Source organism: Elgaria multicarinata, chromosome 3 (assembly GCF_023053635.1).
Source record: "Elgaria multicarinata webbii isolate HBS135686 ecotype San Diego chromosome 3, rElgMul1.1.pri, whole genome shotgun sequence".
Lineage (NCBI taxonomy): Eukaryota > Metazoa > Chordata > Lepidosauria > Squamata > Anguidae > Elgaria > Elgaria multicarinata.
The window spans coordinates 174,361,376-174,387,696 of record NC_086173.1 but is presented as its reverse complement, the minus strand read 5'-3'; the positions used below and the strand labels follow the sequence as shown (position 1 = coordinate 174,387,696).

At 45.3% G+C, this 26,321-nt stretch overlaps 1 protein-coding gene across 1 annotated transcript in view; it reads right to left on the bottom strand.

Moving 5' to 3' along the window:
* LOC134395822 (vomeronasal type-2 receptor 26-like) overlaps positions 1 to 26,321 on the bottom strand; it is a 31,648-nt gene continuing 5,327 nt past the window's right edge. The window contains exons 2-5 of the mRNA XM_063121980.1: positions 13,865 to 14,156; positions 5,039 to 5,269; positions 2,086 to 2,212; positions 1 to 911 (exon numbers count right to left, since the gene is read on the bottom strand). Of these exons, the coding sequence (XP_062978050.1) occupies positions 1 to 911; positions 2,086 to 2,212; positions 5,039 to 5,269; positions 13,865 to 14,156 (1,561 nt within the window). The remainder of the gene's footprint in view (positions 912 to 2,085; positions 2,213 to 5,038; positions 5,270 to 13,864; positions 14,157 to 26,321) is intronic.

Genomic DNA, 26,321 nt, shown 5'->3' with positions numbered 1-26,321 from the left:
TCACATGACAGCTTTTGTTTTTGATGTTAGATGCTCCTTTGTATTCAGGTCAGGCCTCAGAATAATGATGTAGCACTTGGGAAGGAAGATGCAGCCCAGCAGCCCAGCACTGGAGGCCAAGATGGAGAAGACCTGCACGGCCACCATGTATTTCCCCTTGGTGCTCAGGTAGGTGGGCACAAAGGAGACCCAGACGCTGCAGAAGACCAGCATGCTGAAGGTGATCAGCTTGGCTTCGTTGAAGGCCCCAGGAAGCTTCCTAGCCAGGAAGGCCACCGTGAAGCAGATGGCAGCCAGGAGGCCCATGTAGGCAAGGACAGCATAGAACATGGAGGCAGACCCTTCATTGCATTTCAGGATGATCTGTCCAGGCTGGGAGTGCATGTCGGAATCTGGGAATGGTGGGGAGATGCTCAGCCAGATGGTGCAGATGACAATTTGAACACTGGAACAGGAAATGACAATGGAGTTGGCCAAGCTCTTCCCCAGCCATCTCTTCACCCTGTTTCCTGGCTTTGTGGCCAAGAAGGCCAGCACCACAGTGACCGTCTTGGCCAAGAGAGAAGAAACCGCGACTGAGAAGATGATGCTGAAGGCCGTTTGTTGGAAGAGGCAGGTGGCTTTCCTTGGCTGGCCCATGAAGAGGAAGGAGGACAAGAAGGAAAGCAGGAGGGAGATGAGGAGGACGTAGGAGAGGTCCCGGTTGTTGGCTTTGACTATTGGGGTTTCTAGGAATTTAATGAAGGTTCCTAACACAAAGCCTGTGGTGAAGGACAAGAATAGGGCAAAGGAAGCCAAGATGTTGCCCAAATATTCTCCATAAGAGAGGAAGGTTATAACCTTTAGGATACATTGAATCTGACCCTTGTTTGGATGCTGATCATCTGGACACTTGGCGCAACGTTCTGCATCTGCAAGGAACAACAGTAGCATCAATCACATCCTTGGTTCTTTTACATGCCATCAAATACATTCCTCAGCTTTTCTCCGAGAGCCAGAACAGTCAAGGGGTGGTGGTGGTATGGGGGAAAGTCAGTAACTGAGAACATGTAGGAGGGTGAGGGTGGACATGTTTGGCTTGCAGGAAACCCCCAATTCACCTCTGGACACCTTCATACCCAAGACATGGACCTAATCTACATGAAGCAGGATATACCACTATGAAAGCAATATATAAAAGGCAGGAGCCACACTACTGCTTTATAGCGGTATTGAAGTGCACAGACAACTGTTGGGGCCCATTGACACATACCATATACCGCTTTCATACAGCTATATCCTGCTTGGTGTGGCTCCTGCCTTTTATATAATGCTTTCATAGTGCAATATCCTGTTTTGTGTAGCTTAGGCCATGGATGAGCCATGGCTAGACCAGGCCTATATCCCAGGATGGTCCCGGGATCATCCCTGTGCATCCAAATGACACACAGGGGATCCCGGGAGCAGGCAGGGACGACTCCTCTATTTGCCTGGGATAATCCTTAGGTCTAGCTAATTCCTTCGACATTGCTGGGCTGGCCCAACTATGGGTGTGATCCCAAATACTGCATCTTTTACTTGTTGTCCAACCTGAAATTGTTTAGGGGGACAAATGTCAGAAAGAATATTTTCTAAAATTAAATTTCACCTTTACAGTTCCTCCCAGATGCTCTGAGTGGATGGTAAACCTGTGGCAGTCCGATTTTATCTTGTGGGGTTGGTTAGAGCGAGAAATATGGACCACCCTAAAAGAGCATGGGGGGATCTACACTACTGCTTTTAAAGCGCTTTGAAAACGCTTTGAAACCTGTATATGCAGTGTTTCCTGGGCCCCAACAGTTGTCAAAACTGTTATAAAGCGCTTTAAAGCGCTTTAAAGCAGTAGTGTAGATCCCCCCCCCCATGTGTGGGATTTGAAATGCAGAAGGGCTGATCTCTGCCCCATCCACTTCCTGTCCCCATTACAGTCCACCCTCCAACGTTATTTCTTGCACCATCTCAGAAATCTCTTTTAAAATCTCTCCCAGAAAATGTCTATGTGGATATTTGCCCTCGTCCCATGGGGTGGCATTCCCCACCCCCACCCCCCACCCCGGAGTCACCCACCTTCCTGGGTGGAGATGGTTCCGTCCACACAGGGAACACAGTCAAAGCAGCAGCCTGGCTTTCCTTCCTGGGCCACTTTCATGAATCCAGGGCGACAGCTTTCCACACACCTGGATTTAGGCAGGGGCTAAGCATAAAAAATAGGGAATGTCATCAGAAATGTGTAGAATTAATTCATCTGTGGAAAGCGGACACGGAATTGGAAAGGACCCAAGGAGACCTCTAGCCCCAGGTTTAACGAGGTTTAACTTCAAGCCTGCATCACACCTGAGATCTTTCAGCTGAAACAACTGCATATTGGTCTGCTATTTAATCCTGGGTGTTCCATTTCCTCTCCATGTTTTCTTCACGTCCTGTTTTAGACTGTAATCTCCTTGCGGCTAGGGCTTCTCATGTTGTAGTAAGTCAAGGGCCACGCACAATTGTGGTGCTGTATAAAATAATAAACAATTGAACTATGGTTACCCTATGAAAAGGAGGACAGGGCTCAAGTATCTTTAAGCGTTGCAGAGAAAAAGGAATTTCAGCAGGTGTCATTTGTATATATGGAGAACCTGGTGAAATTCCCTCTTTGTTACAACAGTTGAAGGTGCAAGAGCTATACTAGAGTGAGCAGATTTAAAAGAGGGCAGGGCTCCTGCAGCTTTAACTGTTGTGATGAAGAGGGAATTTCACCAGGCTCCCCATATATACAAATGACACCTGCTGAAATCCCCTTTTCTGTGCCACTGTTAAAGTTGCAGGAGCCCTGTCCTCCTTTTCATAGGGTCACCCTAATTGAACTACCAAGTGTGTGACATGCAGCTGGTTAGCTGAGCTGGTGAGGGGATGTGTCCTGACCTTGAAGGAGGGCTCCTAGTTGGATGTGAGTGACAGCCCTGGCCTAGATGGAGCAAAGGCCTCATTCGGTTAGGATAAAGAAGCTTTTCGAAATGATTATCGCTCCCGAGTGCTGGAAGTGGAAAAAGACTCTCTTGCGTGTCCTGCTGGTTTTGTTCTTACAGCCCATAAAAATCATAGAATCATAGAATCTTAGAATAGCAGAGTTGGAAGGGGCCTACAAGGCCATCGAGTCCAACCCCCTGCTCAATGCAGGAATCCACCCTAAAGCATCCCTGACAGATGGTTGTCCAGCTGCCTCTTGAAGGCCTCTAGTGTGGGAGAGCCCACAACCTCCCTAGGTAACTGATTCCATTGTCGTACTGCTCTAACAGTCAGGAAGTTTTTCCTGATGTCCAGCTGGAATCTGGCTTCCTTTAACTTGAGCCCGTTATTCCGTGTCCTGCACTGTGGGAGGATCGAGAAGAGATCCTGGCCCTCCTCTGTGTGACAACCTTTGAAGTATTTGAAGAGTGCCATCATGTCTCCCTTCAATCTTCTCTTCTCCAGGCTAAACATGCCCAGTTCTTTCAGTCTCTCTTCATAGGGCTTTATATGTCATACTAAATCACATTATGCCAGAGTATGTCTGGTGCTTTCCTATATTTGGTGAGCAAACACACCCCGCAACTGAGGGGGGAAAAATCCCACCTGAAACACAGGCCAGTGCAAGGAAGAAGGTGGCCTTTTAAGAAACTTAGTCCAAAGTCCTTCAGAACTTGATATACATCATAACCAGGACTGTGATTAATTGTGCTTGGAAATAGACAGTGAAGCGAGGGTGACCATATTTGGGAAACCAATGAAGAGGACACACAATGTGGAGGCAGCAGCAGGAAACCGCCCAGAGAGCTTCGGCTATGGGGCGGTATATAAATGTAATAAATAAAGCACGCTTTCTGGGGCCTCCTCAAAGGGCATTAACTAAAATGATGAAGGGGCTGGAGCATCTCCCCTACGAGGGAAGGTTACATCAACTGGGATTGTTTAGCTTGGAAAAAGCAGACGAAGGAGAGACATGATAGAGGGGTACAAAATTATTTATTTATTTATTTATTATTGCATTTGTATACCGCCCCATAGTGGAAGCTCTCTGGGCGGTTCACAAATTATGCATGGTGTGTTGAATCTGGATAAGGAGACATTTTTCTCCCTCTCTCAAAGTACTAGAACCCTGTAAGGTCATATCCCATGGAGCTGATGGGTGGGAGATGCAGGACAAGTAAAAGGAAGTGCTTCTTCACACAGCGTATAGTTAAATGAGGGAACTCACTACCGCAAGATGTAGTGATGGCCACCCATTTGGATGGCTTCAAAAGGGGGTTGGATAAATTCCTGGAGGAGAAGGCTATCCATGGCTACTAGCCCTGATGGTTGTGTGCTATCTCCAGTATCAGAGGCAGTAAGCCTGTGTACACCAGTTGCTGGGGAGCAGGGGTGGGAGGGTGCTGTTGCACCATATCCTGTTCATGGGTCCCTGATTGACAGCTGGTTGGCCACTGTGTGAACAGAGTGCTGGGCTAGATGGAGCCCTAAACTGTTCAACGTGGCAGTCTCATTGCTGGCCTTGGGCAATAGTTTGGCTGCATAATTCATTTATAGAGCACCTGTTTTGTGGGCAGAAGGTCTCAGGTTCTGTTCCCGGAATCTCCAGGTTGGGCCTCATCCTTGAAACCTACTAATACTCCTCCTTGAAACCCTGGAAAGCTGCAGCCAATAATTGTTTATTTATTTAAAATATTTGCATCCTGCCCTATATCATTAAGATCCCAAGGCGGCGTTACAGATAAAAGCAGACAGTATAAAACAATAAATATACGCAGCTAAAAACAAATTAAACCATGAACCATGTAAATAATTTAAAAGCAATTAAAACCGTTAAAACAGTGTGCCATCTTAGTGAATTTTACCTACATTAAAGGCTTTGTTAAGTATTAACAAAACCAAGTTTTGATGGATCAAGTTTAGGGCAGTTTCTCATGTACCACCTGAAATTTCCAAGCACTCTTCAGTGTAGAGCATTTTAAAGTTACTCGAGTCTAGCAGATGAGATAAAACAAATGATTTCCCCCACCTTGTTGAGCTGTTTGGGCCACACAATGGCATCCTGGTCAATGGTGAACTTGAGGCCTGTGGATTCCTGCCTTTCAATGCTCCCAAATTTCTCTCTAACAACAGACAGATTGGGAAACACCACCCAGTTCATGATGTCAAAGTTGGCTGTCAGGTCTCCATTCACATCAAAATATACACCGTCCATGATGGAATTGTTGTACAACTGGGGGTTTCTCAGGAAAGGGTCGAGCTAGAATGGCAGAGGGAAGACCAACATTTAGTAAAGATGAAACAACATTTGATATATATCTCAGTTCTGCCCATTTCGTGCTTAAATCTGCAATTACTCAGGACTAGTTAGACTCAAGTAGATGTTTTATTCTCGATGCAGCCCTCTGTCTTTTTTTACCAGCTTGAGAAACTAAAGCTAAACTTCTACTTTCTATTCAATTAGAGATGAACATTAGAGGAAAACTAAGTAGATTTCTGGAAACCCAGGTGATGTGTTTTTTCGGCTGATACGTAAGCTGCACCCCTTCCTAGAGTTGGAAGACCTAAAGACGGTATTTCATGTGCTGATAACTTCGAGTCTCGAGTTCTGCAATGTGTTCTACATAGGGCTACCTTTGTGCCTAGTCCAGAAACCCTAACTAGCTCAAAATAGGGCAGCCAGGCTGGTCACTGGTACACCTAGGGGTGACTACATTACACCAGTTTTAAAATCTCTTCACTGGCTGCCAATGAGTTTCCGGGCGAAGTATAAAGTGTTGGTTATCACGTTTAAAGCCCTACATGGTTTGGGTCCAGGCTACCTGCGGTATCGCCTTCTCCCATACAACCTGCCAGGCACACTCAGGTCCTCTGGGAAGAATCTACTTCACTCAGTCAAAGTTAGGCTCCAGCCAACAAAAACAAGGTTAACAACTATTCCCCTGAGGACCTTTTCTTCTGCCACTCCCAGATTGTGGAATAGCTTGCCAGGAGAGATTCGTCAACTTACCAGTCTTCCCGAATTTAAGAGAGCCATAAAGACTGATCTCTTCCGGCAGGCCTGCCCAGTTGAATTTTAAGATGCCTTTTTAATAATGTTCTGCTTTTGATAATGTATTAGTTATATGTATTTTATGGTGTTTGCATTTGTGTCATACCCCGCCTCGATCCAGAGGGAGAGGCAGGTAACAAATTATCATTATTATTATTATTATTATTCCAGAAAATGTTCCATTTATTTATTTATTTATTTATTTATTAAATTTATATACAGCCTCACAGCCGAAACTCTCTGGGCGGTTCACAAAAGCTAAAAACAGTAAACATTAAAAGTATACAAAATTTAAAAACTATCAGAGACATCAAAACAACATTATAAACACAGCAGCATCCATTTAAAACCAACAGTTCTGGGGTCCATTAAAAAACAAACTTAGCGTTGTTCAATGCCGTTAAAGTCTTGACCTGGCACCTGAAAGGTACCGTATTTCTTCAATTCTAAGACGCACTTTCCCCCCCATATAAACATCTCTAAAAATGGGGTGCATCTTAGAATCGCGGGTGTGTCTTAGGTGTTTTTTTTCTGTTGGTGGTACTGAAATTAGTGTGTATCTTACAATCGATGGTGTCTTACAATCGAAGAAATACGGTAAGATTTTGGCGCCAGGGAAAGCTCATCGGGGAGATAATTCCGTAATTGGGGGGCCACCACCGAAAAGGCCTTCTCCCTTGTTGCCATCCTCCAAGCTTCCCTCGGAGTAGGCACTCGGAGGAGGACCTTAGATGTTGAGCGCAGTGTATGGGTAGGTTCATGTCAGGATTATATTAGGCTAATTTCCATAGGGCTGTTTGCACTGGAAAATTTTCAGTTTGAATGGGAAATTACTAAAAAGTGTCTTAATATAGCACTAAAAATAAATAAAATAAACTGCAAAGCAAAAAATAAAATAAAATAAAACTAAGTTAATGCTTTTGTCCAAAGAATCCATATCTATTTGACCTGAAATATTTGTCGGGGTGGTGGGTGGAATTATGTAGGCATTTTTATTGGAGCTGGTTTCCCTTTCCCCATGCCAATGAGGCTAATAAAGACCCAATTAACACAAGGGTAAAACTTTACCCTTGTGTTGAAGGAAGGAAAGGAACCTCTTGTGCAAGCACTGAGTCATTACTGGCTCTTGGAGGGACGCCAGCTTTCGTTGACGTTTTCTTGGCAGGCTTTATAGTGGGGTGGTTTGCTGTTGCCTTCCCTGACTGTTATTACTTCCCCCCCCCCGCTAAGTGGGTACTCATTTTACCGACCTCGGGAGGATGGAAGGCTGAGTCAACCTGAGCTGGCTGCCTGAAACCAGCTTCCGCTGGCATCGAACTCAGGCCGTGGGGAGAGTTTCAGCTACAGAAACTGCTGCTTTACCGCTCTGCGCCACACGAGGCTCTTTACCCTTGTGTTAACCGGACCTTTACAGTCCCCATTAGAGCCGGGGGAGCATAATTTTCACAGCCTCCGGAAACTACCTGTTTCACGTTTCCATACTAATGGTGGCAGGTTGCATCAGAAGACATATTGTTTCAAAAGTATGTAAAGATATTATATTATATTATATTATATTTATTTATTTATTTATATTGTGCCATTTCCCCAGTCCTGGGCCTCTACTCTGCTCTTGTCAGAAATCACCTCAAATGTTGTGTCCAGTTCTAGACACCACAATTGCGCAATTTTTGCAGTGGGGGGGGCACAATTTCTGGAGGCTCTGGACATTGCACACTTAGACCCTCTCCAACTGCATCAATGGTAGCCGTAAAGGCTCCATTAAGACAAGGATAATCGTGGCCACCGTTAACGCAGGTGGGACACTTAGGCTGATGTACCAACTGCCCCCTTATCTGGACGGAGATAGCCTAGCTACAGTGACCCATGCTCTGATAACCTCTCGTTTGGATTACTGCAATGCGTTATACGTGGGGCTGCCTTTGAAAACGGTCTGGAAGCTTCAGCTGGTACAAAACAGGGCAGGCCGTTTACTAACAGGGACTGGCCGAAGAGACCACGTCAAGCAAGTACTTTTCCAGCTTCATTGGCTGCCAGTCCAGGTCCGGGCCCGATTCAAAGTGCTGGTATTAACATTTAAAGCCCTAAACCGTTTGGGGCCAGGCTATCTGAAGGAACTCCTCCTCCCATATGTACCTGCCCGGACCCTAAGGTCATCCTCAGGGGTCCTTTTATTATTATTATTATTATTTATTTATATAGCACCATCAATGTCCCTGCCAAAGGAAGTGAGGCAGGGGGCTACCAGGAGGAGGGCCTTCTCTGCTGTGGCACCCCAGCTGTGGAATGAGCTCCCTAAGGAGGTTCGCTTGGCACCTACATTATATGCTTTTAGACGCCACGTGAAGACCTTTTTATTCTCCCAGCATTTTAACAGACTATAAATAAATTTTAACTTGGTGTTTTAAATTTGTAATTTTGCATTGCTGCTGTTTTTATGTGGTTGAGCTTTAATATTGTATCTTATATCTTGGTTTTATACTGTTGTTTTATGCTTTGAATGGTTTTAATTTTTCTGAACCGCCCGGAGAGCTCCGGCTATTGGGTGGTATAGAAATGCAATAAATAAACGCACAATTTCAGCAGACAGGGCTCGACTTGCCTGGTGAGCAGGGGCAGATGGTGGTAGGGATGGAGCCTGCATCTGCCGAGGCAGGCGAGGGGGAGTTCTCTCACCCCTAGCCCCAGTGACCCCCCCTCTTGCCTCTGCCTCTGGTTCCTCTTCCCTCCACTTCATCCGACTCAGTGGGCAGCAGCCACCACAATACTTTAGATACAGCCAGCAAGAGAGTGGTGAAGCATTGGGTGTAGACACAGGGCTTGTCGACACCATGCCTTATCCTGGGGATCACCCTGGGATTCATTCCTGTGTATCCACGTGATGCACAGTGGATCCTGGGAGCACGGAGGAATGATCCCTCCATTTCCTACAGATAACCGGGATGGCTTTTCGCCCGATTTTTCTGACAGTCTCAGAATCATCCTGAGACTGCGGGAGGTGTGGGCAGCCGTCCTGGTTTCGTCCTGGCTCCTCACAAGTCACACAGAGGAGGGCCAGGACCTCTTCTCGATCCTCCCAGAGTGCAGGACATGGAATAACGAGCTCAAGATACAGGAAGCCAGATTCCTGCTGGACATCAGGAAAACTTCCTGATTGTTAGAGCAGTACGACAATGGAATCAGTTACCTAGGGAGGTGGTGGGCTCTCCCACACTAGAGGCCTTCAAGAGGCAGCTGGAGAACCACCTGTCAGGGATGCTTTAGGGTGGATTCCTGCCTTGAGCAGGGGGTTGGACTTGATGACCTTGTAGGCCCCTTCCAACTCTGCTGTTCTATGATTCTATGAAACTCCCCCCTTCCCCCCCCCCCCAGTGTAGACATGCCCACAGAGGAGTTTCACCATGACCCATTGGTGGGCCCAGTGTAAAGAAGCATAAAGAGGGACCAGCACAGGGAGTGTCTCAATTGGATTTGCCCCATAAATAGACATTTTACCTGACTTCTGCAATGGGTGTTTTTTCCTAGACTATTTCCAAGACAAGTATTTTGTGACTGTACAATGGATTGTCATATTCAGCAAGGTTACAGACGATGGGAAAGAGAGTACCTGCCATGGTTGTACCCTTTGAACACTCAGCCTGTCTCCATCTTCATTAGATCTTGATGAATAAGCAGCTTCTAAGGCCCCAGCCACAACCTGGACAGTGTTGTGAACAATGTAGTTGTCTAAATAGAAAATTCTTTCCAAAATATTCTGGGGCAGGGTTTTCAGGTTCTCGTGTTGTGTACATGTTTCCCACCCTTTCACTGACAATGCGTGCTTTGAGTAAGAGCACTTGAATGCTTTCTCCCCAAAGTTGTCCATAAAAGAGGAGAAGTGATGAAATTCATCAAATATTATGCCTTGCTTTGGTTGGATTAGGAAGGAAAATATGCCATTAATGTGCGGGCAAGGTACGTAAGAAATCAACTCTAAGGTGAAGTCCCATACAGCTGTTACGATCCAAACTTTCCCTCCAACAGATTTTTTAAAGTAATCACTGTAGATTTGAGTTATGTACATTCCATCTAAGAAGAAGTTAGTTTCAGCATAATAAATAAAGACATTGACTTCTCCCAATTTGAGAAATAAAGCATGATTAAGGTACACGTCATTTGTATGTACGTCTGAGATGGTTTGTGTGAAATCAACACAAACACCATTCCTGATCAGCTCAGTCGTTAGGGTCCTCATGAACTTCTCCCCATTGTCAGTGTCCTGAGCAACAAGACCCACCAACGTCCATCTGAAATGCAGCAGCAATTTGATGATCCTTCCATACTGGGCTTTGTCATTGGGGAGCACAGGATAGAAAAAGGGGAACTGAGCTTTATCGCTGAGAAGATGAGTGATAAAATGATAACTGACCTGGCAAGGAAAGGAAGAGATGGATGTTTTATTTTGCTTCCGATCAAAGGTCAAATATTTGTCATCCCAAAAGAATTAACTATTTATTTATTTATTTATTTATTTATTTATTTATTAGATTTCTATACCGCCCAATAGCCGGAGCTCTCTGGGCGGTTCACAAAAATTAAAACCATTCAAAGTATAAAACAACAGTATAAAACCATAATATAAAATACAGTATAAAAGCTCAACCAGATAAAAACAGCAGCAATGCAAAATTACAAATTTAAAACCATGTTATTTAAAATTTATAGATTGTTAAAATGTTGGGAGAATAAAAAGGTCTTCACCTGGCGTCTAAAAGCATATAATGTAGGTGCCAAGCGAACCTCCTTAGGGAGCTCGTTCCACAGCTGGGGTGCCACAGCAGAGAAGGCCCTGCTCCTGGTAGCCACCTGCCTCACTTCCTTTGGCAGGGGCTCACGGAGAAGGACCCCTGAGGATGACCTTGGGGTCCGGGCAGGTACATATGGGAGGAGGCGTTCCTTCAGATAACCTGGCCCCAAACAGTTTAGGGCTTTAAATGTTAATACCAGCACTTTGAATCGGGCCCGGACCTGGACTGGCAGCCAATGAAGCTGGAAAAGGACTGGCGTAATGTGGTCTCATCGGCCAGTCCCTGTTAGTAAGCGTGCTGCCCTGTTTTGCACCAGTTGAAGTTTCCGGACCGTTTTCAAAGGCAGCCCCACGTATAACGCATTGCAGTAATCCAAACGAGAGGTTATCAGAGCATGGGTCACTGTAGCTAGGCTATCTCTGTCCAGATAAGGGCTCTGTCCAGAGAGCTTCGGCTATTGGGCGGTATAAAAATGTAATAAATAAATAAGTAAATAAATAAGGGCGCAGCTGGTATATCAGCCTGAGCTGATAAAAGGTGCTCTTTGCCACTGAGTTCACCTGTGCCTCAAGTGACAGTTCTGGATCCAAGAGCACCCCCAAACTACAGACCCAATCCTTTAGGGAATGATGGAAGGGATGCCATCCACCCTCTTTGTGAGCTGCTGCCATTTTGTGCAAAACGGCATGGTGACTAGGGCTGTGCTCCACCTCAGACCGAGGCCCTGAATCTGGCAGCTTCCGCTGCCACCAATGCATAAGCCCGGAAGGAGGCCGTGTGGCCTACTTCTGGTCTTATGCGCCGGTGGCAGTGGAAGCCACCGGACACAAGGATGGCGGCAGCAGTACGTGGTGGAGGCACCAGGTAAGTGGGGAAAGGGAGACTTTTCTGAGTCACTTCGGAGGACCCAAATTTCACCTCAGCTTCGGCGCTGAGGCGGGTCAGGCAACCCCCGAAACACCCTCGAGCCGAACCACGGCTGCTTCAGGGGCTCCAAACCAGCCTCCGAGGCGGATAGGGGGATGCGTGAACAGCCCTAATGGTGACGTCTTCCAGGAGGGGAATATTGTGTAAAGGAGCAAAGGATGAATGTTTGGTGCACAGCACTGAGGAATCACAGAATAATAGAATCATAGAGTAGCAGAGTTGGAAGGGGCCTACAAGGCCATCGAGTCCAACCCCCTGCTCAATGCAGGAATCCACCCTACAGCATCCCTGACAGGTGGTTGTCCAGCTGCCTCTTGAAGGCCTCTCGTGTGGGAGAGCCCACAACCTCCCTAGGTAACTGGTTCCATTGTCGTACTGCTCTAACAGTCAGGAATTTTTTCCTGATGTCCAGCCGGAATCTGGCTTCCTTTAACTTGAGCCCGTTATTCCGTGTCCTGCGCTCTGGGAGGATCGAGAAGAGATCCTGGCCCTCCTCTGTGTGACAACCTTTTAAGTGTTTGAAGAGTGCTCTCATGTCTCTCCTCCACCTTCTCTTCTCCAGGCTAAACAGGCCCAGTTCTTTCAGTCTCTCTTCATAGGGCGGAGTTCTCAAGAAATTGACGGCTGATGGGGGTGACAATGACGGCAAATTGTTCCCAGGCTAGGGGACTGGTCTGTCATTGTCCTCTGGGCTGCCAGATCCTATGGGTGCTCACAACATCCCTGAATGGAGGGATTTAACCCCCCTGTTTTATACTTATTGTTGATCTCCGCCTCGATACAAACAGAGAGGCAAGTAAGAAAATTATTATTATTATTATTATTATTATTATTATTATTATTATTATTATTATTAGGCCTCTTTGTAGAGCCACCTCTACAAAGAAGGTTCTAATCCCCTTATGGAGAGAGAGAGAGAGAGAGAGAGAGAGAGAGAGAGAGAGAGAGAGAGAGAGAGAGAGCATAGGTTCACCTTTTTGATATGAATGGAAGGATGGGCCGGTATTACGATATAGCACTTTGCAATCCAGGTGACTCCTTCCCACCCTACACACACACACACACACACACACACACACTTTTGCTAGAAACAGAAAAAGCTTCCTACTGGATAAGACCAAAGGCCCATGTAGTCTAGCATTCTGTCCCAACGGTGCCTAAAGAGGTACCCAGATAGAAGTCCAGAGGGCATATTGCCTCCGGTATGATCTGAGCTAAAAGAAAGCCACCATGTCTAGTTGTTATTCATAGCTTTGTCCTCCATGAATTTCTCTCATCCCCTTTGAAACTCGTCCATGGTAGTGGCCGTCACTACACCTTGTGTCAGTGAGTTCCACAGTTCAACTATGTTGTGTGAAGATGCTTCCTTGGAGACACAGCTCTGGTACTTATTGATCCAAACAGACCCATCACCCACCTTTTTTAAAAAACTAAAAGGAAAGGCTGCAATCCTAAAGCACACTTGGGCCAGACCTATACCCGGCAGGATATAGCACTATGAACGCGATATGAAAGCAGTAGATAAGAGGCAGGAGTCACACGACTGCTTTATAGCGGTATTGAAGTGCACTGACAGATGTTGGGGCCCACGACAGATAACATATACTGCTTTCATACTGCTTTCATAGTGCTATATCCTGCCATGTGTAGATCTTCAAATACTTGAAAGGTTGTCACACAGAGGAGGGCCAGGATCTCTTCTCGATCCTCCCAGAGTGCAGGACACGGAATAACGGGCTCAAGTTAAAGGAAGTCAGATTCCGGCTGGACATCAGGAAAAACTTCATGTCTGTTAGAGCAGTACGACAATGGAATCAGTTACCTAAGGAGGTTGTGTGCTCTCTCACACTAGAGGCCTTCAAGAGGTAGGTGGACAACCATCTGTCAGGGATGCTTTAGGGTGGATTCCTGCATTGAGCAGGGGGTTGGACTCGATGGCCTTGTAGGCCTCTTCCAACTCTACTATTCTATGATTCTATCATTCTATGATTAGGCATTGGTGAATGTCCATGGCTCACATTTTCACTTCGCCAGAGAGGTTTGGAGTTAGAGTCAGCCAAACACATGTCTCACCCTGCTACATCTTCACCTGTGGGATTTTGTAGATGCCCAACATGGTTGAAATCTGGATGGAAATGTGGGAATTGGATCCTTCCAGAACAGCCAATGGGTGACTCCGTCTTCCACAGTTGTAGTTGGGAATATTGGCCTGCCCAGGAGAGAGCAGGTCTAATAAAGCTTCAGAAGTCATTCTTGCATCAAAATAGTTCTCATAGATGCTGTAGCCCAGGGTGATGTTGGGTAAGAGACTGGGATTCTGGTTGATCTTCTGAATGGCAAACACGAAAGGCAGGATCTTCCAGTAATCTGTTTTCGGCTTCCTGCAAAATCAACAGAGATGCTTCTTCAATGCCACAAGCTTTCCCAGGCAATATAAAGCTCTGGATTCAGTTTGTGCAACTTCACTCATGCTAACAGTGACAGAAGATGCTCCTGTTGACACTTTGTACAAACTTGCACACATTATCAGAGACTTAGGCCACAGCTAGACCTAAGATTTATCCTGGGATCATCCAGGGTTCGCCCCTGCCTGAGCACTGGATCTGCTGTGTGTCACCTGGATGAACAGGTTTGACCCCTGGAAGATCCAGGGAGAAACCTTAGGTCTAGCTGTGGCCTTATCTTTAGAAAAAGCAGGATAGAGTAAAACACACACACACAAGCTTCTGAGCATTTCAGACCTTAAATTGGCTTGCTTGCTTATTTATTTATTTATTTATTTATTTATTTATTTATTTATTACATTTATATACCGCCCCATAGCCAAAGCTCTCTGGGCAGTTTACAAAAGTTAAAAACAGTGAACATTACAAACAAATATACAAATATTTAAAAGCATAGAAACAGCAATAACATTTTAAACAACTATTCTGGGGTCAGTTAAAAAAACTCAGCATATGTTCTTAACTGCCTGGGAGAAGAGAAAAGTCATAATCTGGCACTGAAAAGATAAGAATGTGTGCAAGTTTTTGTGAACCGCCCAGAGAGCTTCGGCTATTGGGCGGTATAAAAATGTAATAAATAAATAAATAAATAAATAAATAAGAATGTTGGCACCAGGTGAGCCTCATCGGGGAGATCACTCCACAGTCGGGGGGGCACCACCGAAAAGGCCCTCTCCCTTGTTGCCATCCTCCAAGCTTCCCTCGGAGTAGGCACTCGGAGGAGGACCTTAGCATCTCTGACAGATGGTTGTTCAGCTGCCTCTTGAAGGCCTCCAGTGTGGAAGAGCCCACCACCTCCCTAGGTCACTGGTCACTGGTTCCAAAGATAAAAGTTTTTAGCTGAGATTTTAGAACAGTAATTGAACTAGCAATCTGGAAGAGAATTCTGGGAATTGGGAGCAGCAAGAAAGAATGGATGGAATCAAAAAAAGGAAGTAGAAACCCTTGGATGGGTAAGAAGTATAACATTGAGGGAGCAAAGAACATGACCAGGGCGATATTGTTAAATAAAGCATGAAAGATAAGGAGGAGATAAACCATGGGTGACTTTAAAAGTCATAAGAAGAAGCTGATATTGAATCCTAGAATAAATCAGGTGCCAGAGAAGAGATTTCAGAAATGGAGTAACATGGGCTGTGAACCGCCCAGAGAGCTTCGGCTATTGGGTGGTATAAAAATGTAATACATAAATAAATAAATAAATAAATAAATAAATAAATAAATAAATGGGCTGAGCAATGGGCCAAGGAAATGACCAATCAACTTCATGGGAAGACCCCATTGGGTTCTAGTTAAAAAAAAACCTCAGCATATGTTGTTAACTGCCTGGGAGAAGAGAAAAGTCTTAATCTGGCACTGAAAGGATAACAATGTTGGCACCAGGCGAGCCTTGTCAGGGAGATCATTCCATAATTGGGGGGCCACCACTGAAAAGGCCCTCTCCCTTGTTGCCATCCTCTGAGCTTCCCTCGGCGTAGACACTCGGAGGAGGACCTTAGATGTTGAACATAGTGTACAGGTAGGTTCTTGTTGGGAGAGGCGTTCCATCAGTTATTACCGTCCCAGGCCAAGGAAATGACTAATCAACTTCATGGGATGATCCCACTGGGTTCTAGTATTTTGAGAGAGGGAGAAAAATGTCTCCCTATCCACATTCTCCACACCAGGTGTAATTTTGTACACCTCCATCATGTCTCCCCTTAGCCTCCATTTTTCCAAGCTAAACAATCCCAGATGTTGTAACCTTCCCTCGTAGGGGAGTTGCTCCAGCCCCTGGATCATTTGAGTCACCCTCTTCTGCATTTTTCCCAACTCTATGATTCCAATTTGCCTTTGACCCATTAGAAAGTTCTACTGATTATATCCCAGCTACACAAGATAATTCTTTCCAGGGATGGTGTCACACAGAACAGATGGGGCAATTTTCCAAAGAATTATCATCTTCATAAGTAGTTATTGTGGGACAGTAGTGGGGACAGTGGTTTGGCCTTTTAGAAAACTAAGAAAGGAGAACCATCTTTTCCGCAGGCCTTATGAGAAATGTAGATGTTTCTTAGGCCTTTTTTTGAAAAACAAGCAATGCACGGAAGTGGAAGAAGACAACCGAATAGGAAGGACAAGAGACCTCTTCCAGAAAATTAGAAACATCGGAGGTAGATTCAAGCAAAAATGGGTATGATCAAAAACAAAGATGGCAAGGACCTAACAGAAACAGAAGAGATCAAGAAAAGGTGGCAAGAATATACGGAAGATCTGTATAGGAAAGATAATAATATCGGGGATAGCTCAGACGGTGTGGTCAGTGAGTTAGAGCCAGACATCCTGAAGAGTGAGGTTGAATGGGCCTTAAGAAGCATTGCTAATAACAAGGCAGCAGGAGATGACGGTATCCCAGCCGAACTGTTTAAAATATTGCAAGATGAAGCTGTGAAGGTGATGCATGCCATATGCCAGCAAATTTGGAAAACACAAGAATGGCCATCAGACTGGAAAAGATCAACTTATATCCCCATACCAAAAAAGGGAAACACTAAAGAATGTTCAAACTATTGGATAGTGGCACTTATTTCACATGCCAGTAAGGTAATGCTCAAGATCCTGCAAGGTAGACTCCAGCAATTCATAGAGCGAGAATTTTCAGATGTACAAGCTGGGTTTAGAAAAGGCACAGGAACTAGAGACCAAATTGCCAATATCCGCTGGATAATGGAGAAAGCCAGGGAGTTCCAGAAAAACATCTATTTCTGTTTTATTGACTATTCTAAAGCCTTTGACTGTGTGGATCATAACAAACTGTGGCAAGTTCTTGGTGGTATGGGGATACCAAGTCATCTGGTCTGCCTCCTGAGGAATCTGTATAACGAACAAGTAGCAACAGTAAGAACAGACCACGGAACAACGGACTGGTTTAAGATTGGGAAAGGAGTATGGCAGGGTTGTATACTCTCACCTTACCTATTCAACTTGTATGCAGAACACATCATGCGACGTGCTGGCGAATCCAAGGCTGGAGTTAAAATCGCAGGAAGAAACATTAACAATCTCAGATATGCAGATGACACCACTTTGATGGCTGAAAGCGAGGAGGAGCTGAGGAGCCTTATGACAAAGGTGAAAGAAGAAAGTGCAAAAGCTGGGTTGCAGTTAAACCTCAAAAAAACGTGGAGACAGTGACAGACTTTGTATTTCTGGGCGCAAAGATTACTGCAGACGCTGACTGCAGCCAGGAAATCAGAAGACGTTGACTTCTTGGGAGGAGAGCAATGACAAATCTTGATAAAATAGTTAAGAGCAGAGACACCACACTGACAACAAAGGTCTGCATAGTTAAAGCAATGGTATTCCCCGTAGTAACCTATGGCTGCGAGAGCTGGACCATAAGGAAGGCTGAGCGAAGGAAGATAGACGCTTTTGAACTGTGGTGTTGGAGGAAAATTCTGAGAGTGCCTTGGACTGCAAGAAGATCAAACCAGTCCATACTCCAGGAAATAAAGCCAGACGGCTCACTTGAGGGAATGGTATTAAAGGCAAAACTGAAGTACTTTGGCCACATAATGAGAAGACAGGACACCCTGGAGAAGAGGCTGATGCTAGGGAAAGTGGAAGGCAAAAGGAAGAGGGGCCGACCAAGGGCAAGATGGATGGATGATATTCTGGAGGTGACAGACTTGACCTTGGGGAAGCTAGGGGTGGCGATGGCCGACAGAAAGCTCTGGCGTGGGCTGGTCCATGAAGTCATGAAGAGGCGGAAACGACTGAACGAATAAACAACAACAACAGCTAGACCTAAGGTTTATCCCGGGATCGTCCCGGAGTCATCCCTGTTCATGTAAATGACACACAGGGGATCCTTTGAGCAGGCAGGGACGACCCCGGGATGATCCTGGGATAAACCTTAGGTCTAGCCAAGGCCCAAATTACATGAAAATCAGTGCAGAACAATCTCATTGTCCCGTAATGCAATGCTGTTTCTTTGTTTAATTTCTACCCCTCTTTTCCACCAAAGAAAAAAAGTGGCTAACAAGTATAAGACTCATTTCTTAAAAAACAAAAACTTATTTAAAACGCTAACACACACACACACCAGAACAATAAAAGAAAGAAAAACAGCAAATGACTGACAAGAGACCACCTTGCTTGAAGAAAAATATATTTGATGGTGACGAAAGGTTATTATTATTATTAATAATAATATTAATACTTATTTATATAGAGCCATCATTGCCCATGGTGCTGTACGGAACAACAACAACAACAAAAAAAGAATACAAAACTCCCTGCCACATGGCTTACATTCTAAATGTAAGGTCCACAGAGAGGGAGGAAACCCAGCCTCTCCAACCTAGGAGCAACCACTGAGAAGGCCCTCTTCGGCATCTCCACCAAACATGCCTGAAATGGACTAAAAGAAGGGCCTCCCGCAAAGGATCTTAATATCTGGGAGGACAGAGATGGCAGAAGGTGAGCTGACTCCCCTTTTCAAAAATACCCCAGCCAGGTGCAGTGCATTTTATTTTTATTTTATTTATTATTGCATTTATATCCTGCCTTTTTTCCTCCAAGGAACCCAAGGCAGTGTACATAATCCACCTCCTCTCCATTTTTTCCTCACAACAACAACCTTGTGAGGTGGGTTGGGCTGAGAGTCTGGCCCAAAGTCACCCAGTGGGTTTCCATGGCTGAGAGGGGATTAGAACCCGGATGTCCCAACTTCCAGTCCAGTACTAGGGCTCTCAGTGCGTGGAATGGAAGACAGCACACTGGAAAGGACCTCACTGTTGCACCCCTGAAAACTTCCCACAAGGGGGACATTGGACAAGCTCTTCGCTTGGGGCAGGTGCCAGATAGTGGGGGGGAGTCCCTGGCCATTCAGAGAACATGGCAGCTGATGAAAGCAGCAGAGAGTGAACAGGACACAACCTCCATCACCACACCATTACTTGCCAGTGCAGAAGACTGCTGGCAGGAGGCTTGTCGAAAACGTCTGCTTTGGAAAAAAATGGTCTTGTTGCAGATATGAGTCCGCTGATGAGGTAGTCTCCTGGCCTGTAATGACTCAGTGGGTCTACTCTACCCCTCTTCAAAGTCAAGGGGCATTTGGCCGGGAGCATCCCACAGGCACCTTGAGGCAGCACAAGAAGCAACAGCAAAATCATTCTAGATGTTCCTGGAGCAACCTCCACTCTGCTCCTCTCAATGAATTAGAAGGAGAAGGAGAAGACGCCAAGGCCCGCTTGCAAGACAAAGTATTTAAGGTCTTTCTGGATACAGATCGAGGCCAGCCAGCGACAGCTTTACAGGAAGTAAACCTGAAACTCACAAAGCTCCATCTGACCCTGGACACTCATGGAGTTTGCTCAGGTCCCTCACATGACATCGTCTTCCTCCCAGGTGCCTTCCTTGTGCGACAAAAAAAACACCTCATTAAGTCCGATGTTTTTTTGAACTCAGAATCGCTGCTCTCTTCTCCTGTTGCGTGCCGAAGAAGCAGTGCCATTAGCACAGCAATGGGCCCGGTGCTCGATGGGTACGTCTTCTTCTTCTTGAAAAGAGGAAGTAACTGAGGAACGAAAACACGGGCGGAGAAGCGAAGGTAGGGAGCGTGTTAGTTAGGTCTCAGTGGCATGGGTGGCTTTTATGTGGTAGTCCTTACAGGCTGACACACATGATGTCACCTCATGTTGCTCTCGATTCAGATGTTTATGTGAGAAACAAAATTTGGAGAAATCCTCCGGAGCTTCGGCGAGAACAAGGAGAATGAAGTACCATAATTTCTGATAATTATAAGGAGAAGCAGCATCACCTCTGCTACATCCTGAACTCTCCATGCAGCTTCGTACACAGCTGGATAAAACATGTTTATGGAAATTCCAAAGCATGCCCCCACCCCGGTCCCAGCTTTGACAGGATTATTCTATGATTCTTACAAGTCAGAAAAACTCTACTGGACAGCATTGCGCTGACACAAGGGTGACAGCCAAGTATAATTTCACAACAATTGGGTAGGACTTCAAATAAGCTTTAGCCAGTGTTTAGCTGAATTTCCTCCATCTGAATAACAGCCATTGTCCAAACTATTTCATCACCTCAAGGTCCCTGGAAAGAGCCCCATCACACCACGTACCCCCCACCCGGTTGTCCCTGCACTATCTGCTTCTGTTTCAACAGTATATCAAGTAGGCATGTGCTCCGCTCCGCTTAGAACCGGAGAATCAGAAGTGAATTGGCCTGCTCCACCTTGCCCAGAGGCAGAGTAGAAGCAGACCGCGGACCCCTAGAAGCAAGGCGAAGAGAAGCGCCCATTTTCGGAGTGATCCTCTTTCCGCTGACCGATCTGATCGCCGTTTTGAAACATTTCGCCCATAGGATTGCATTGCGGAAAAGAAAAGGGGATAACTGTGTTGTTTTTGAAACTATCTTTCTGAAACTTCTTGTGCTTAGAGAGTCATGGCTGGGGATCATTTTGAGCCTACTCTCAGCTCTCTGCGTGGTGCGGTTCGCTTGATAGAATTTTTTTAAAAATAGGGTAAAAGCGGGGGGAAATTACCTTTTCGATTGCTGAGGGGCAGAGTCAACTCCTGGTCATGATCACATGATCCCAAAGTTGGAGGAGAGGATAGGCAAAATGGGTAACTTGGGATTCTGGGAAACTTCTCTTTCTACTCTGAACGGAGTTTTCCCAGTGTTTTTTTAAAACAGTAGCTCCACCAAATGCACAAACACAACCTGAAATCATATACTAACAGATAGGAAACACACAGCAGTGCTACCCACCCTAACTTTGGGGAACAACTGAATACATGTGGTGCAAGGGGATGAGCTCCCCTAGGGCATGTGGACGTGCCCTCACTCTCCTGTACTTGGAGGGCCATCAGAGCCCTCCAAAGAGTAACCCAGTGGAGCAATGCCTATCATGAGTTGAAGTGAGAGTTTGCTTCTTAAAAGACTGGTACCTAGACAGGACCAGTCAAATTGGCTGATGCTTCCCCCTTTGGGCACGTCCACTCCCCCCCCCCCATTACTGGTAAAAGACAGATATAGCCTTTTTAAAAAAGTTCTTCTTGTTGTTTATTCAGCAACACTGCTGCTTTTAATTCCACCCCTCCTTTATTTGTTTATTTATTTATTTATTTATTTATTCCATATGCATTACTGGCTTATCCTTGGCTCACTTCCTTATGCCCCCAGAAATGTCTGCTGCCTGCCTGCCTTCCCTCCCTCCTCCCCTGCCCGCCTCGCAGGGATGGTTTGTGTCTGGCTTTGACTCAGGGGAGAAGTCCTTCCTGCGCTCAATTAGACTTTTGGAATTTCCAAATCCATTTTTCAAGTGTGGAAGAAGATTCATATTTAGGTTGATCTCTACTCCCCAATTCATGGCATCTTGGGATTTCCTTTGAAATGGCCCCATTGAGCTGTCTGCAGGTTTAAGCTCCGCCAGAAATCAGGGGATGATGGGATTGCCTTGTACCTTGGCATGATTGTGGGTCTAGATGGCATCTGTGAGTGTGCCCATTTCCCTTTTTTTATCTGTACAAATGTCAGAGAACAGTCCACGTCTGCAAATGGGGTGCCCGATTTCATAAATTCCCCAAAAATCAGGGGATGATGGGACTGCCTTGAGTCTTGGTGTGCATGTGTATCCCTGGATAAGCTATCATGGTGGCGAGTTTGAGGTTTCTAACATGCAAATTCACGGAGCTATCGAAAGGGGTGTGAATGGGGTGCCCAATTTTCATAAATTCCCCAAAAATCAGGGGATGATGGGATTGCCTTGAGTCTTAGCGTGCGTGTGTATACATCCCTGAGGTGTCATGGTGCCAAACTTGAGGTTTCTAACTTTAACAGAAAAAAAGTTGTATACTTTTTTAGCTTAATGCAAGCGTATGGGGGTGGAAACGGAGCTCCGATCCGGATCTGAAGCTCCGCAGCGGAGTGGAGCGGACATAGGCGGAGCGGGGGCGGAGCAAAGCGGCCCGATCCACAAATCGCAGATCTGGAAGAGAAGCGGAGCGGGGGGTCCGTGCACACCCCTAGTATCAAGCACTATTTCAGCACTATTTCAGCTCATGCATCCTTCCACCTGTGAAGGCTCGCAGTGCTAACATACCGCCCTGTCCCTTCTCTTCCCCTTGCAGTTCATTGGTTGCTGTGGCTGGGAGGGACTTTGAGATAGATGTGGAACGTGGGTTCCTTCCCCTGCCCTAATTCTAATTTTCCATGGTTTTTTATTATTATTATTTATAATACCAGGATGATCAGAGGTCTGGAAACAAAGCCCTACGAAGAGAGACGGAAAGAACCGGGCATGTTTTTCCTGGAGAAGAGAAGATGGAGGGGAGACATGATAGCACTCTTCAAATACTTGAAAGGTTGTCCCACAGAGGAAGGCCAGGATCTCTTTTTGATCCTTCCAGAGTGCAGGACATGGAATAATGGGCTCAAGTTAAAGGAAGCCAGATTCCAGCTGGACATCTTGAAAAACTTCCTGACTGTTACAGCAGTACAACAATGGAATCAGTTACCTAGGGAGGTTGTGGGCTGTCCCACACTGGAGGCCTTCAAGAGGCAGCTGGACAACCATCAAGACCATCCCATCTGTCAGGGATGCTTTAGGGTGGATTCCTGTGTTGAGGGGGGCGGTTTGGACTCGATGGCCTTATAGGCCCCTTCCAACCCTACTGTTCTATGATTTTATAAGAAAGGTGTCAATGTGTTACTGTCCTTGGTTGGGCAATAAAAAGTTGAAATGGAGTTAGGAATGATGGAATTTTCTGCAAATTCCATCTTAAGGGTGTGGTGGAACCCGAAACCACGGGTTCCTGTGGTTCGCTGAGGGGTGGTCAGAGACTCTCAAGACACAATTTCTCTCTCCTTAGAAGGTTTATTACGAGCAGCGCTGCAAGGTGGCAGTCTGAGGAAACTGCCCAATAATTTCAGGAAATGTCAACATATTTATAGGGTCAGTTCCCCTTAGATACCATTGCAGAACTTTCCTACCAATCATAATACAGTTCTGAAAATGCAACAACCAATGAGAAGCTAAGCATTTAGGCATGTACAGAGTTTGAGTGCTTCTCTGACTAGAAGATACTACATTGCAGAAGTTACAGGAAAACAACATCTCTATCTGTTATTTTCTTGGTTATCTTGCTTTGCAGACATCTTCCACCCTCTGACTGCCGGCGTGGACAACGCCTGTTTTGTCACACAGTTTCGGCATCAACTTAATTCTAAAAGCAATTGCAACATTAAAAATATGTTTTTAAAGAACAGGAAGCCATGAACTTTATGAACTATAGCTAAGGATGATAGGCCATTTTCCTATACCTAGGGGCATAGTAAAAGAACCAGGTAAATTTCCTCGACAGTCTCCCTCCTGATGGTCATTGCTTTGCCCATTGCCATAAAACTATTCTCTATCAAAGCTCTAATCTTCACTCTCTTGTTCTGCAGCTTGTTCTAAAGATTTCTTATAACATAATGTCATAATGTTTAGTACACAGCAAAAACATAATGCAATTACAATTATTATTGTTAAAAAAATATGATTCTTTTCATAAATTCTCTTAACCATCCATTATTATTATTATTATTATTATTATTATTTATTTATTTATATATATAGCACCATCAATGTACATGGTGCTGTACAGAGTAAAACAGTAAATAGCAAGACCCTGCCGCATAGGCTTACATTCTAATCCTTTCACATCAGGGAGCTAATTCTATGAGTTTTCTCAAATGTGGATGTACAGGGTTACTGTATTCTAGGGCTTCACAGATTGTTGACGTGGTGACTTGTCATGCTGACCTAATTAAGTCATGGGATGCTTTTGAGACTCTTTTTTGGATTGCAATGCAAGGGCTTGTACAATAAAAAATAACACACACTCAAATTTCATTTTCATAATTCAGAGAACTATAGAGGTTAAAAACACACAAAGTAGTTGTAATGGCGTTGGGTTAATGTCTTCTCTTCACTGAATGTCGCTTGGCACATTCAGACTTCGTTGGAGGATTATTATGCCTCTTTAACTCAGAAACTCTTGACTTGAGATTATAAGGACAGCTGTTTTGGCTGACTAGATGTCGTTCCGTGAAGGGGAGCTCCTGCTCTTCCAGCTTCCACTCGCTCTCTCCACTGGACATCCATCTTTTAGCGCATGCAGGGGGCAGCTTGCTTCGTCCTCTAACGTCTCAATCAGGTCTGAGTAACTCTCACCCGTTAGTGCAATAGGATCTAATATAATCTCTGGGTCACTCTTCTGGCATCTTGGATTTAGCTTTTTCACATGTGCTGCATGTATCCAGCTGTGTGTGGTCAGCAACACAATATAAGGCCCGTCCTAAGTAGGAGCCAACGAATTGGGCATCTTATGGACTTTTATGAACACTGCATCTCTTACTGGAAATGATGACATGGAACTTCAGCTGGAAGCAGTTGCTTGTCTCTCACTTTTCTTTGGAGTTGAACTAATAGTCTGTGTAAGTGTAGAACATAACAGATTATTTCCTCACTGCTCTCAGAGAGGGGAAGATGGTATTGGCGGAGACAGTCCAACAGCTACAGGCCTCTCAAATACAATCTCATGTTGTGTGAGTCCATGTTTTCTGTTGGGGTTGTTTCTCAAGTTCATTAACACCAAAGGAATTTCACTTCAATTCTTAGTATAGTCTGAATCCACCCTTAAAGGGACGCTAAATTTGGGCACCACTTCTCTTAGTAAGTATTTAACTGTGTTTTCTGCTGTTGCATATTATACAGGAAAACATTCTACCTATCTATTGAAAATGCACACAACAGTCAAACAGTATTTAAATCCTCTTACAGCATTATTAAATTCAATAAAGTCAATCCGCAACATTGAAATGGACCATAAACTCAAGGGTGTGTGCAGATAGTTTAGGACTTTGAAAACTTCAGGCAAGTTACATAATTTTGGCACACTCTTTTAGCTTCTAGGTATATTCTTGGGGCACACCATTGTTTAAGTATGCTAGTGTCTTAACTAAATCTCAAGGTGCAATTGGTTTGTCATCATAAAATACCCATACGTTATTTTTCTCAATTTTTTTATTATTATTATTTTCTTCTTAAGATTCTTTTCCTTAAGTTGCAAGATTCCTTTTCCCAAGTTAGAGCAGTATCCTGGGAAAAGAGTGTTCCCTAGAGGAGGGAGGGGGATTTACTTTGCCCTGCTGCCGCCTGTGCGGCGACAGCGGCAGAGCCAGGTAAGGGGGCAAGGGGGAGGAGGGTCTTACCTGCATCCATTGTGGCCCATCCCAGCTTCACTAGAGCCCGCGGCTCAACCTGGAAGTGTAGGCTGCAATCGGGCCCTACAGTTCCTGGTTGAGCCACAGGCTCCGCTCTAGTGAAGCTGGGATGGGCCGCGACAGACACAGGTAAGGGGGAGGAGGGAGGGGGGACCTTACCTGGTGCCACTCCCCGCCACTGCGGACCTCCGATTCAGAGCCAGAGCTGTGGAGCGGAGCAGCCCCTAGGCTGATCGAGGTGGGGCGGAGTGGACCCGATCCACAATTTGTGGATCGGGCGCGAAGAGGATTGGGGTGTGTGGGTTGTGGCCTTCAAGAGGCAGCTGGACAACCATCTGTCAGGGATGCTTTAGGGTGGATTCCTGCATTGAGCAGGGGATTGGACTCGATGGCCTTGTAGGCACCTTCCAACTCTGCTATTCTATGATTCTATATCTTATTGACATAATTCAGAGAAACGATGTCTCAATGACTGATGGATTTAATATGTATTGTATTACTTTTCTTGTATGGTGGGGGGAAAGTTTCAGGATGGTTTTCCTAGTAGAACAACAGCCTAATTAAAAATGGGGGGGGTAACAAAAGGCACCTCTTTCTTTTTCTTTCACCCTTTCCCTTCCATTCCCTTGTGTGCCTTCTCATTTTAATTTGTCAGCTTCATGGCTGGAGCTGGCGCTCTCCTTTTTTTTAATGACGTCAGCCACTTTGTGAGACAATAATTGACTGAAAAGTGGGAATACAATGCAGTAAATTATGCAAGGAAGTTGC